The sequence below is a fragment of the Gekko japonicus genome, unplaced genomic scaffold (assembly GCF_001447785.1).
Source record: "Gekko japonicus isolate JY-2015 unplaced genomic scaffold, Gekko_japonicus_V1.1 scaffold4210, whole genome shotgun sequence".
NCBI classification, from domain to species: domain Eukaryota; kingdom Metazoa; phylum Chordata; class Lepidosauria; order Squamata; family Gekkonidae; genus Gekko; species Gekko japonicus.
In genome coordinates, this window is record NW_015169914.1 from 36,398 (window position 1) to 47,490 (window position 11,093).

Genomic DNA, 11,093 nt, shown 5'->3' on the forward strand with positions numbered 1-11,093 from the left:
AGCCATTGTGAATTGTCAAGCAGCCCCAGAACTGGATGAAAAGCCGCTGTATGGGGATTCCCTCCTGGCCTATTGCTTCTGTTCCTCTTGGCTCCCCAGTGACCAAACACAGGGGAAAGGTGAAAACAGCAAAAGAACCACCTTACATAGGAGCTGCAAATACCCAAGTCAGTCCACTGGCTGGTGGGTAGGTTGGAACCTGTACAGGCAGGGCTGGGCTGGACTGACCTTCAGGGCCAGAGATGCTGGGACCATTTACAATTCCACTCCCCTTCAGAGCCTCTTTGGGAATGGGGACTGGCTCCTTTCCAGGGAGTCTGACTGCCAGGCCCGTAGCTAACATGGGGCCCACGGGGCCCGGCCCCCTTGTGTTCCTTCTGGGCCCCCTCCCTCCAGGGCTGCCCCCAAAGTGCTCCAACTTACCACCTGCACTGTACTTCCATTTAATTAGCTGGCGGGCCCCCCCAAGGCCCCCTCCCAAAGAATTCCCTAGCTACGGGGCTGAGGTACAGACAGGTGGCAGGGAAGGCAAATGGGGTGGGGTCCACGGCAGCTGCCCCACCTCAGGGTATGCCAACTCTGCCCCTGTCAATGTAGCCCACCCCGAGCCTACAGGCGGAGCGTGAGCTGCCTTTCTAAATAAAACTGCCCCTCCGCTTTCCAGCAATACTATTTCTATGTGGCCAGCAACAGGAACTCTTCAGGGGGCGTCTATGTCAACATGGCCAACTATGTCAAGGTCTACAACATTGTAGCGAGCAATGCGCTGCCAGAGACGATCTACCTGGACAGGAACAGCATCTACAACTTCTCTGTGTTCTTCAGCATCAGGACGAAAGAACAGAGCCGTAAGTAACGGGGTGGGGGGCACTGACGAGAGAAGGCCGCAGAAACATCACACAACTAATGCGGGAATGGTGATAGGCTAGGGGCAACAGAAGCTCGTTTTTTAGATATGAGAGCAAATTGCAGAAAACCCACCCCGCATGGGATCAGGGCCCTCCAAGAGGAACTCACCCAGCAGGGATCTTCTCAACAGCCCTCCGAGGTAGGCCGGTCTGGTTTGATGTAGTGGGTAGGAGCGTGGACTCTAATCTGGGAGAACCGGGTTTGATCCCCCACTCCTCCACATGCAGCTGCTGGTGAGACCTTGGGTCAGTCACAAGTTCTCTCAGAGCTGTTCCCTCAAGGGCAGTCCTCGAAAGAGCTCTCTCAGCCCCACCTACCTCACAGGATGTCTGTTGCGGGGAGGGGAAGGAAAAGGAGACTGTAAGCCGCTCTGAGACTTCGAGTGAAGGGCGGGGTATAAATCCAATCTCTTCTCTCTTCTTCATTAACCCTTCCAGTTCTCCAAGAGAAATCCTTCCTCTCTCAAACTGTTATTAAATCTGGTGTGCAGGGGGGAAGGGGTGCCATAGGAATGTGGCATTTCTTTTTTGTTCTCTCACAGGCCATAAGATAGATTTGTTGTATTTACTTAAGCATGGATACCCTGCTTTTTCTCCCGCATCTTGGGGCTCAGAGAGGTTTGCAAAGCGCAGTTTAAACAAACAAAACAAAAAGCATATTGACGGTGGTTCTCCAGCATCAAAGACTCACACCTCCAGCCTCTCCCAGGCTTAACCATCTTCAACGAAGGAGGGGCAGCAGTGCAAGCAGCAAAGAGACGTTCCTGTCATTCCTCCAGAGCTAGAACGGTCTCTGTCCACCCCCAGGATTAAACACCTGTAACAGGGGAGGCAAAGGAGCTCAGGCTGGATCGCACGGTGGCGGCAAAGAGATGTTCCTAATGTTCATCCATTGCTAGAACTGTCTGGCCAAGCCTGGGCTTAAATACCTGGAACAGACCCAAGGACAGAAGCTCGGTCTGGATCCCGTTCTGCCGACAAAGAGATGTTCATTGCCGTGGCTTCTCTGCAGTCCCAAATGGGACTGCGCAGTTGCAGGCCAGCCACGGAAAAGATTCCCAAGCTTTCAAATAGACTAGGAGCGCCCCTCCTCCCTCTGGCGCTTTCCCGCCAAAACACTCAGCTAAACATTAGGAAGAACTTCTTGACAGCTGGAGCAGTTCCTCAGTGGAACAAGCTCCCTCGGGAGGTGGTGGGCTCTCCTTCTTTGGGGGCTTTCAGACAGAGGCTCGATGGCCATCGGACAGCCATGCTGATTCTGTGAATTCAGGCAGATCACGAGAAGGGGGGGGGGCAGGAAGGTTTGCATCAGTGCCTAGTTCTCGTGGCCCTTTTTTACATGCCCAGGGAAATGCTGGTTGCCACTTTGGGGTCAGGAAGCAATCCTGGAGGCTTTTTTTTGGTCATCTTCTGGGCGTGGAACAGTGGTCACCGTGGATGTGGAGAGGGAGGTATTTGTGAATTTCCCGCACTGTGAAAGGGGCTGGACTAGATGACCCCGGAGGTCCCTTCCCACTCTATGATTCTGTGATTTCTCTCTGGGAAAAGGAGCGTGGGAAGGATGCACGGCAGCCTAGATCTGAATCCCCCCACCCCGTTGGTTGGGTGATCCGATTCTGGATTCATTACATCGTGTGTATTTTGGCCCTAAATCAAGGGGGTTTGGTTTACACGGAAGACTAGATTGCAAGGGAACCCCCCACTTCACCACCCCAGGCAGTTTCCAGATGTTCACTCTGGTGTGGCCGGCCAGAATGCGAAAAGCTCTAAATGATGTGCGCGCGCGTGTGCCACGGCTCTCAGACCGATCTGTTGTCTCTTTGGCTTTTGCAGTGGGGGAGTCAGCGGAAGAAAACTCCCTCGATTACGTGTGGCTGACCATCATTGTAGCCCATCCCGAGTACGTGAACGTGTTCATGGACAGGAAGGAACTGATCAGCCGAGGGTCCGTGTTGTATAAGGTGAGGGTGCCTTTCGGGACCCCAAACACGGGCGTTCCCGGGTTGCGACTCTGAGCCGCAGGCAGCATGGAAGGGACAGCAGGATGGGGCATCAAAAGCATGCATCCCCGGGATGCGGGGAGGGGTGTGTGGAATCTAGCGATTGCGTGCACAAGACCCAGATGTGAAAACCCGGGCAGGTGAGGTTTTTGCAACCTTCCCAGGTCAGAGGAGTGTACTTATGAAAGGACACAGCTGCCCCATTGGCTCCAGGGGCCGCCCGTCAAAACAAAACAGAATGGAGCGGAACAGGAAGTTATCCCGGAGTGAGCGGGCGAGCATTCCGCTTCCTGGTTCTCTCAAAGCACTGCGCCTTCCCCGTGGGGGAGAGGGAGCTCCCTGCACGTGGGGAAAGCGGTGGAGTTTCGTTCCGCCGAATATTTCAGTTGCCTGGCAGGCTCGTACTAGTCCACTAACGTCGATCCCAAAGCAAGGCCCGAAGGGAGTTTACGGCTCTGCCAGAGACTCAGGTTTCAGATGCTGATACTGTGACGCTTTCAAGAGGCTCCCCGGGTTCCTTCCTTGCGCCTCACTGGGGAAAGGAGAGGCCCCTTCCAGGCTGGAGATTGGAACTTCTTGTGGGGAGGCCTGGCTTCTCCCTCTAGACACCCGGATTCGCTCTCTGGTTTTGCGAAGGGGAACTTCTCTACTGCTGTAGATTTCTGGGCGAGCATTCCGCTTCCTGGTTCTCTCAAAGCACTGCGCCTTCCCCGTGGGGGAGAGGGAGCTCCCTGCACGTAGGAAAAGCGGTGGAGTTTCATTCTGCTGGATATTTTGGTTGTCTGGCAGGCTCGTACTAGTCTGCTAATGTCGGTCCCAAAGCAAGGCCCGAAGGGAGTTTACGGCTCTGCCAGAGACTCAGGTTTCAGATGCTGATACTGTGACGCTTTCAAGAGGCTCCCCGGGTTCCTTCCTTGCGCCTCACTGGGGAAAGGAGAGGCCCCTTCCAGGCTGGAGATTGGAAACTTCTTGTGGGGAGGCCTGGCTTCTCCCACTAGAAGCCCGGATTTGCTCTCTGGTTTTGCGAAGGGGGACTTCTCTACTGCTGTAGATTTCTGGGGCTCTGCTAGGCAAGCAGAATGAGCTGAATTTCCCCCCCTGTCAGGGTTCTTAAAGAACGGGAGTCCTCTGGAGAGCCTGCCCCCACTCGGACGGCAACCGAGGGGCAAGAGCCACCTGTCCACATCTGTTCTAGATCATCACTGAACAACTTGTTCTTTTCATCCCCAAACAAAAAAAAAAACTAACAGGTGACGGTTATGGACACTGGCATCTACCCAAGACAGGACCTCAGCGGGAAGAAGCTTCTGAGGAGTTCAATGATCTTTAGTGTAAGATGTTTGGATCAGCAGTTCTGGGGAGTGGTTCTGGCATGGGGCCTTCTTGCTTCCAGACCCCGCTTGCCCCGCGCTGCTTCCTCAAGTCTGCCGCGTCAAGCTGGGACCTCCCTCCCCGCTGCCCCGTGTTAGTCTGTAGCCCGTAAATTGTTTTCCCACGAAGGAAAGGGGGCCTTTCTCTTCATGGACATTGTGCTTCACCTTCCCAGGTTGCAAATGCAGTGACCAGGTGTTACGATCACAGTCCCATCGGACCAGTAATAAAGGTAACAATTAGACCTCTTTGGGGAAGGAACCATCCCCAACCTCGACTCTGTCAGAGAGTTCAAGTTAGCTACTTGGTGTCTCATCCTGTACCCCACCCAGGCACTGACTAGACCCCAGACCAGGGGTCATTTCGTAGAAAAAGAGCTGCAGGAGCTCATTAGCATATCTAATAGCCTATTAGCACAATAGCTCATTAGCATATGCCACACCCCGTGATGTCACCGGAAGTGATGTCAGAAGGGGAAGCAAAAAGGGGGGAGGCATCTTCAAAAGCCTCCCCTTCCCTGCCAAGGCGGGCTGGGGGGGGGGGAAGCGAAGAGAGAAGGGGTTTAAAGACTCTCTGGAGTCGCGCTGCACTGGCAGCGCAATCTTTCCATTATATTCTATGGGGCCATTCTGGCACGACTCTAGAAAGAAGGGGCATGGGGGTGGGGAGCTGGGGGCGGGGCTTGCCACCACCGCCATTTGTGCCCGCTCCTGGGCTGCCAGAGTGGTGCTCCAGTGCACTCTGGCCCCAAACAACCTCTGCCCCAGCTCTCGTTGGCTGTGCCTGGTGTGCGCTTTTCAGAGTATAGCCGGCGTGATTAAGACACGTGGCGTGAACATTTAAAAACAAACAAAAACATATGCAGTGAAGCTGAGAATAATTGAATTCTCCCCAACGCTGGCCTTTTCCACACTCTTCATTTTCCTTGCTTGTAAGTTTCGGTTTCTTCCAGGCTAGGGGTGGGGGGTGGGTTCTGTTCTGCATGTGTTTTGTTCTGTGTAGCAGTCTAGAACATTGGTTTATGACTGGCATAAAAGCCCGCAGTTTAAATCTGCAGGTTTTTACGTTGGACGTAAGCCGACGTAATATTGAATCGACCACTAGAGGGAGCAAATCGTGTGCGGAACGGGGGGGGGGGGAATATGCCCGTGTGCGGAACAGGGGGGGGGGATATGCCTGAAGAAACAGGAACTTAAACAGTATCTACACAAACACACATAGGTTTTTTAATATTGTGTATTTAATAAACATTTTATTTAATATTTATAATAACTGATAACAATGTACATTAATGGAATAACAGTTTTTAACATCTCACGTTGACCTGGATGGCCCCGGCTAGCTTTATCTCATCAGATCTCAGAAGTTAAGCGAGGTCACCCCTGGCTAGTATGTGGATGGGAACCAAGGAAACCCATGGTCGCTAGGCAGAGGCAGGCCATGGCAAACCGCCTCTGAACATCTCTTGACTTGTAAACCCTACTGGGTCGACATAAATCAGCTGCGACTTAACGGGGGAAACACCCCCTCCCCGTCTTAATTTTCTAATCACATCCCCAAACGATGCTACTGATAACACCGGTTTACTGATTTGTGATACACCGTTCCCTCTTTTTATTTTTGGTATTCCGACGTAACTCACTAACGCTAGTCACCCCCCCAAAAAAGAAAGTGCGTGGCGTTTGTCTTTGTGGTTGCCGGGCAGTATGGAGCCCCCAAATTGACAGGTCTGTTCTGAATTCTAGGAGCCCGTTCCACTACGTTTTGGCTTCCAGCATGAGCTGTGGTCCTCAAGGAGCACGAACGGATGACCTTCTCGGTCCATACCTGAGTACCGCTGTCCGCCGTCCCCGCATTTCCTCCTCCCGCTATCCAAGGCTTGCCCACTTGTACCTCCACCACCCCCACCCCCGGCCAGGGGCGGATTAACCATTAAGGGGACTAAGCACCTGCTTAGGGTACCAGGGCCAAAGGGGGTCACTACAAAGTTGGGGAAAGGGTGAAAAGAAAAACGAATGAAGATTTGTAAAAAAATTTTTTGATAAAACTAGTGCAAATTGAACATGGTGCACCCTAGGGTTATCTTCTATTTTTTGTGGGCGAGGTACAGTGTCATTTGTTGTTGTTGTTCAGTTGCACAGTCGAGTCAGACTCTCCGCGGCCCCATGGATCAGCTCCCGCCAGGCCTTCCGGTTTTCCGCCATCCTCTGAAGTAGGCTCAATTTCATGTTCATTGCATCTATGACACTGTCTAACCATCTCACCCTTTGCCGTCCCCGTCTTCTTTGACCTTCAATCTTTCCCAGCATCAGGGTCTTCTCCAGTGAGTGCTCCCTTCTCATTTGGTGGCCAAAGTATTTGAGCTTCAGTTTCATTATCTGGCCTTCCAGGGAACAGTCAGGGTTGATTTCTTTTAGGATTGACTGATTTGATCTTCTTGCAGTCCAAGGGACTCTCAAGAGTCTTCTCCAGCACCATAGTTCAAAAGAATCTATTCTTCGGCGCTCGGCCTTCCTTATAGTCCAACTCTCGCAGCCATACATGACTACTGAAAGACTATTGAAAGAGGTAGTTCTCGAGAGAGCTCTCTCAGCCCCGCCCACCTCACCGGATGTCTGTCGTCGGGAGGGGAAGGGAAAAGGAGATGGTAAGCCGCTCTGAGACGCCTTCGGGTAGTGAAGGGCGGGGTATCAATCCAATCTCTCTTCAATCTCTTCTCCTCTGCTCTTTCTCTCCCCCAACCATTCTCTCTCGGTCCCTTGACTCTTCCTTGGCACTCAAACCCAGTCCGGTGTCTCTTTCCGTCCCCCCCACCCCCAGGGCTACCGTGTGCTGCCTGTCATTATCGGTTGCCCCCCAGGCAGGAGGCTGGCCTTTGACATCACAGGAACTTTGCAGTACAGCATCAGGAAGAACAAGCGCTACTTCGACTGCGTCAACCCGGATCCTGAGATGCCATGTTTCTTCTTCAGTGATGGTGAGAGAGAAGGTGGCAGGATAGGCTGTGCTTGGCCGGGCAATTCTGGAAATCTGAGGGTCACTGAGCGGGATTCGAGTGCATGCAGCTGAGCTGGGAGTTCTTTCCCATGTCCCGCAGTCAAAGTGAGTGACCACGCCACCAAGGAGGGAGGAAGCAGCAGTGGCCGTACACCCCGGCTCAATTCACGGAAGTTCTCTGCTTTAGCCGTGAATATCTCAACACGAGCAGGTCTTTTTTTGGAATGCGGCTGTCAGTCTGGAGGGGGTGAATTGACCCTTGGGTGTTCAATGGCATTATTTGTAGCAGGATTCCCGTGGACACTGCAGCATTTGGGGAAGGGATAGGCTGTGCTTGGCCGGGCAATTCTGGAAATCTGAGGGTCACTGAGCGGGATTCGAGTGCATGCAGCTGAGCTGGGAGTTCTTTCCCATGTCCCTGGATTAGGGCAGTCAAAGTGAGTGACCACGCCACCGAGGAGGGAGGAAGAAGCAGTGGCCGTAGACCCCGGCTCAATTCACGGCAGTTCTCTGCTTCAGCCGTGAAAATCTCAACGGGAGTCTATTGTGGGGAGGGGAAGGAGATTGTAAGCCGCTCTGAGACTCCTTTGGTTAGTGAAGGGTGGGGCATAAATCAAATCTCCTCTTCTGAAATATGAATTAAAAAGGACGGCCCTGAGGAGCAGCCAGTTCTTAATCCCTCGTGGTCCGGGGGTGGGGGTGTTATGGGACAGAAGGGGTGGCCCACCTATGGTATGAAGGGACACCTCTATAAAAGGCCATAAACATTAGCAATCTTTGCAGCAGCCTTAGTGGTTCTTTGGAGAAAACATGGGGCTAGAAGCCCAGTGGATCCAGTCAGTGGCAGGCAACTGCGCAGTCAGCACCACCAAGAATTTGCGTCGGGTTCCGGCCGACTGCAACGGGGTCGGGGACAGGGACGCCCGAGCCGAAGTCCCGCTTGCTCCACGCAGGGACCACGATGGTGTCGGGCCCTGGTGCCAACGGATGCACTTGCTTTGTTTGCAGTGTTCTACCCTTCCTTTTTGATCCAAGACATGGTGACGGGAGACTCGGGCCCATTCAAGGGAAGGTAAGGGCCGAGCGGGTTTTTTTAGTAGGGCTGAGCCGGGGAGCCAGTGGGGGACACAAGGGATTCGGGGTCCTCCCGAGGGGAAAGGCGGAGGAAGTTGGAGGAAGTCACCAACAGGACCAAGGTCTCACCTGGCCCGGGGCATTGGCACTGGTGGGCTTCCAGGCTCGGGTGACAGTCAGTAGGCCCAGCGGTCTCGTGACATCCCAGGCGGCCTACACTGGCCAATCGGGGGAAGGCCGGAACAGTGCAGGAGTGGAGAGTGGAGATACGATCCTAGACAGTGCTCCCTCTAAGTCTCGTGAGCAAAAATTCTGCTTTGCGAACTACTCCCATTAAAGTTGCGAGGGAGCGATTTGGCCGCTGCATCAATTAGTTTGCTCGGGAGCTGTCCTTCCTGGGCTAAGACCAGGGGTCATTTCCTGCAGGAGCGCACAGGAGCGGAGCTCCGGCAGTAAAGAGCCGAGGGGGCGGGCACATGCAACCAGCCCCACCCCCTTCTGCCACGAGCCCTCAGTCAGAGCAAGAAGCAGCCAGGTAAGTTGCAGAGCCCCCCCGGCCCCCCGGTCCAAAAACAGTCCAGTGGCACCTTTAAGACCAAGTTTTATTCAGGTACAAGCTCTCCCTCCTCTGTGAGGACAGATCTGCACGTCCCCCCCCCAATAGCTAGCAATCCAAAACAGTCCAGTGGAGCCTGAGCGGTGGGTGTTGCCTTCTGACACACTTCCGGTGACGTCATATGCAAATAAGTTATGCTAATAAGTCATGCTAATGAGCTCCTGCACCTCTTTTTCTACGAAATGACCCCTGGCTAAAACGAAAATGTGTGAGCCGGAGGCTAAAAAACTGCGAGCTAGCTCGCACTAACTCAGCTGAGAGGGAGCACTGGTCCTAGCAACTTGGCTTGGTAGTGCTCGGGTGGCAGGGGAAGGTGGAGGCAGTCAGGTCTCCGCCAGGACCGTGGCCTCCCCTAGTCCAGGATATTCACCCAGGTAGGCTTCCAGGCCAGCGTGAAGGCCAGTCGGGAAGCCCACTTGTCTCCTGACATCCCAGGCACGATCCAATCAGAGGATGCCCAGGTTGTCATGTGATGACAACATCAGAAGGTGGACCAAGGAAAATACCACTGCTGGAACAAACACAGGGAGTGGGGGGGTTGTCATTCTGTGGCCTGTCTTCAGACAGAACCGGTAGCCGTGGGACTTCCATTTAAATTTGGCCCGGCCCAGAGATTTAACCTTCAGAGAGCTACTTCCTCCAGACTTTTTTCAATTTCTCACGCCTGTTGGCAACCCAATCCGTTGCTGCCAGGCGTGCTGTTTCTCGGCCTCCCCCTCCAGGTTAGAACCAATCAGGGATCACACAGCGAGTGTCGCAAGGTCACAGAGCAGCGTAGCCAATCAGATCATGGAAGGCGGAAGGCCAACGGAGTTAATTCAAGAGGAAGGCTGGGCCTCCTGCCCCAGTTGGAGTGGGTGGAGTTACAGTGTTCCCTCTAAGCTGAGTGAGTGTGAGCTAGCTCACAGTTTTGCAGCCTCCGGCTCACACATTTCTGTCTTGGCTCAGGAAGGAGGGCTCCAGAGCAAACGGATTGGTGCAGCAGCCAGATCGCCCGTTCACAGCTTTAATGCCGGCAGCTCACAAAGTAGAATTTTTGCTCACAGGACTCCACAGCTTAGAGGGGAACCAGACCTGCAACAGGACCTAAATGTGATGCATGTTCGCTACCCAAGAACTTTAGAAATCTAAAATCTTGGCCAGCATTACTGTTGCCCCTTACTTATTTAACATTACCTATGAGCCCTGTTAGGGCCGCAGTGGCTCAAGTGGTTAAGACGCTGAACTGCAGACCGGGAGGTCGGTAGTTCGGCAGTTCAAGACCCGAGTGCCTCGTGACAGAGTGAGCTCCCGTCTCTGGTCCCAGCTCTTGCCAACCTAGCAGTTCAAAAGCCAAGAAATTGCAAGTAGATAAATAGGTACCACTTCAGTGGGAAGGGAACAGCATTCCGTGCACCTCGGCGTCTAGTCATGCTGGCCACATGACCACGGAAAAGTCTTTGGACAGTGGTGGCCTTTCAGCTTGGAAATGGAGATGAGCACCGCATCCCTAGAGTCGGATTCGACTGGCTTTCGAACAAGGGAAACCTTTACCTTTACCTTTACTTTAAGCCCTACAGATGGGCTTTTTCCGCAGCCCGTTTTGAGGCACTTCCTTCCGCTGCACTGCAAGGTAAATTCGCTCACGTTCCAGTGCATGAATGTATATGCCCACGCATGGCTGGTAGGGTGGAATCAGTTCCTCATATTCTCCTGTTCTGTAAATTACTTCAAGAAGAACGAAATCACCTTATATTACTTCTTTTGTCCAGATTTAACCCTCTGCAATTCTAGCTTGACTTCAAGCCAGAAGTTCTTTTGGAAGATACTCAGAGTTCAGTGACTTAAGTGGTGGTGACATTTTGTTTCTTAGCTATTAGGAAGCATAAGCTTATTTTAGCTGGGGGGGGGACCTGTATGATTCCCCCCCCTCTTTTTTAATTTCTACTATCATCCTACCAATTTTACTAATCCTTTTTTGCTGATGGTTTTATATCATCACTATGTTATTATTGTTCTAACCTCCTTTAGCCAGTTTGGTGTAGTGGTGGAGTGCGCGGACTCTAATCTGGGAGAACCGGGTTTGATTCCCCACTCCTCCACTCGCACCTGGCTGGATGACCTTGGGCAAGCCATAGTTCTCTCAGA

General features: G+C 53.0%; 1 protein-coding gene across 1 annotated transcript in view; it reads left to right on the forward strand.

The window, feature by feature from the left end:
• LOC107115752 (cation channel sperm-associated protein subunit gamma-like) overlaps window positions 1–11,093 on the forward strand; it is a gene marked incomplete at its 5' end in the record, with an annotated part of 63,597 nt that overhangs the window by 35,716 nt on the left and 16,788 nt on the right. Inside the window, 6 exons of the mRNA XM_015417515.1 lie at window positions 665–848; window positions 2,742–2,869; window positions 4,159–4,239; window positions 4,455–4,511; window positions 7,100–7,256; window positions 8,285–8,348. Of these exons, the coding sequence (XP_015273001.1) occupies window positions 665–848; window positions 2,742–2,869; window positions 4,159–4,239; window positions 4,455–4,511; window positions 7,100–7,256; window positions 8,285–8,348 (671 nt within the window). The remainder of the gene's footprint in view (window positions 1–664; window positions 849–2,741; window positions 2,870–4,158; window positions 4,240–4,454; window positions 4,512–7,099; window positions 7,257–8,284; window positions 8,349–11,093) is intronic.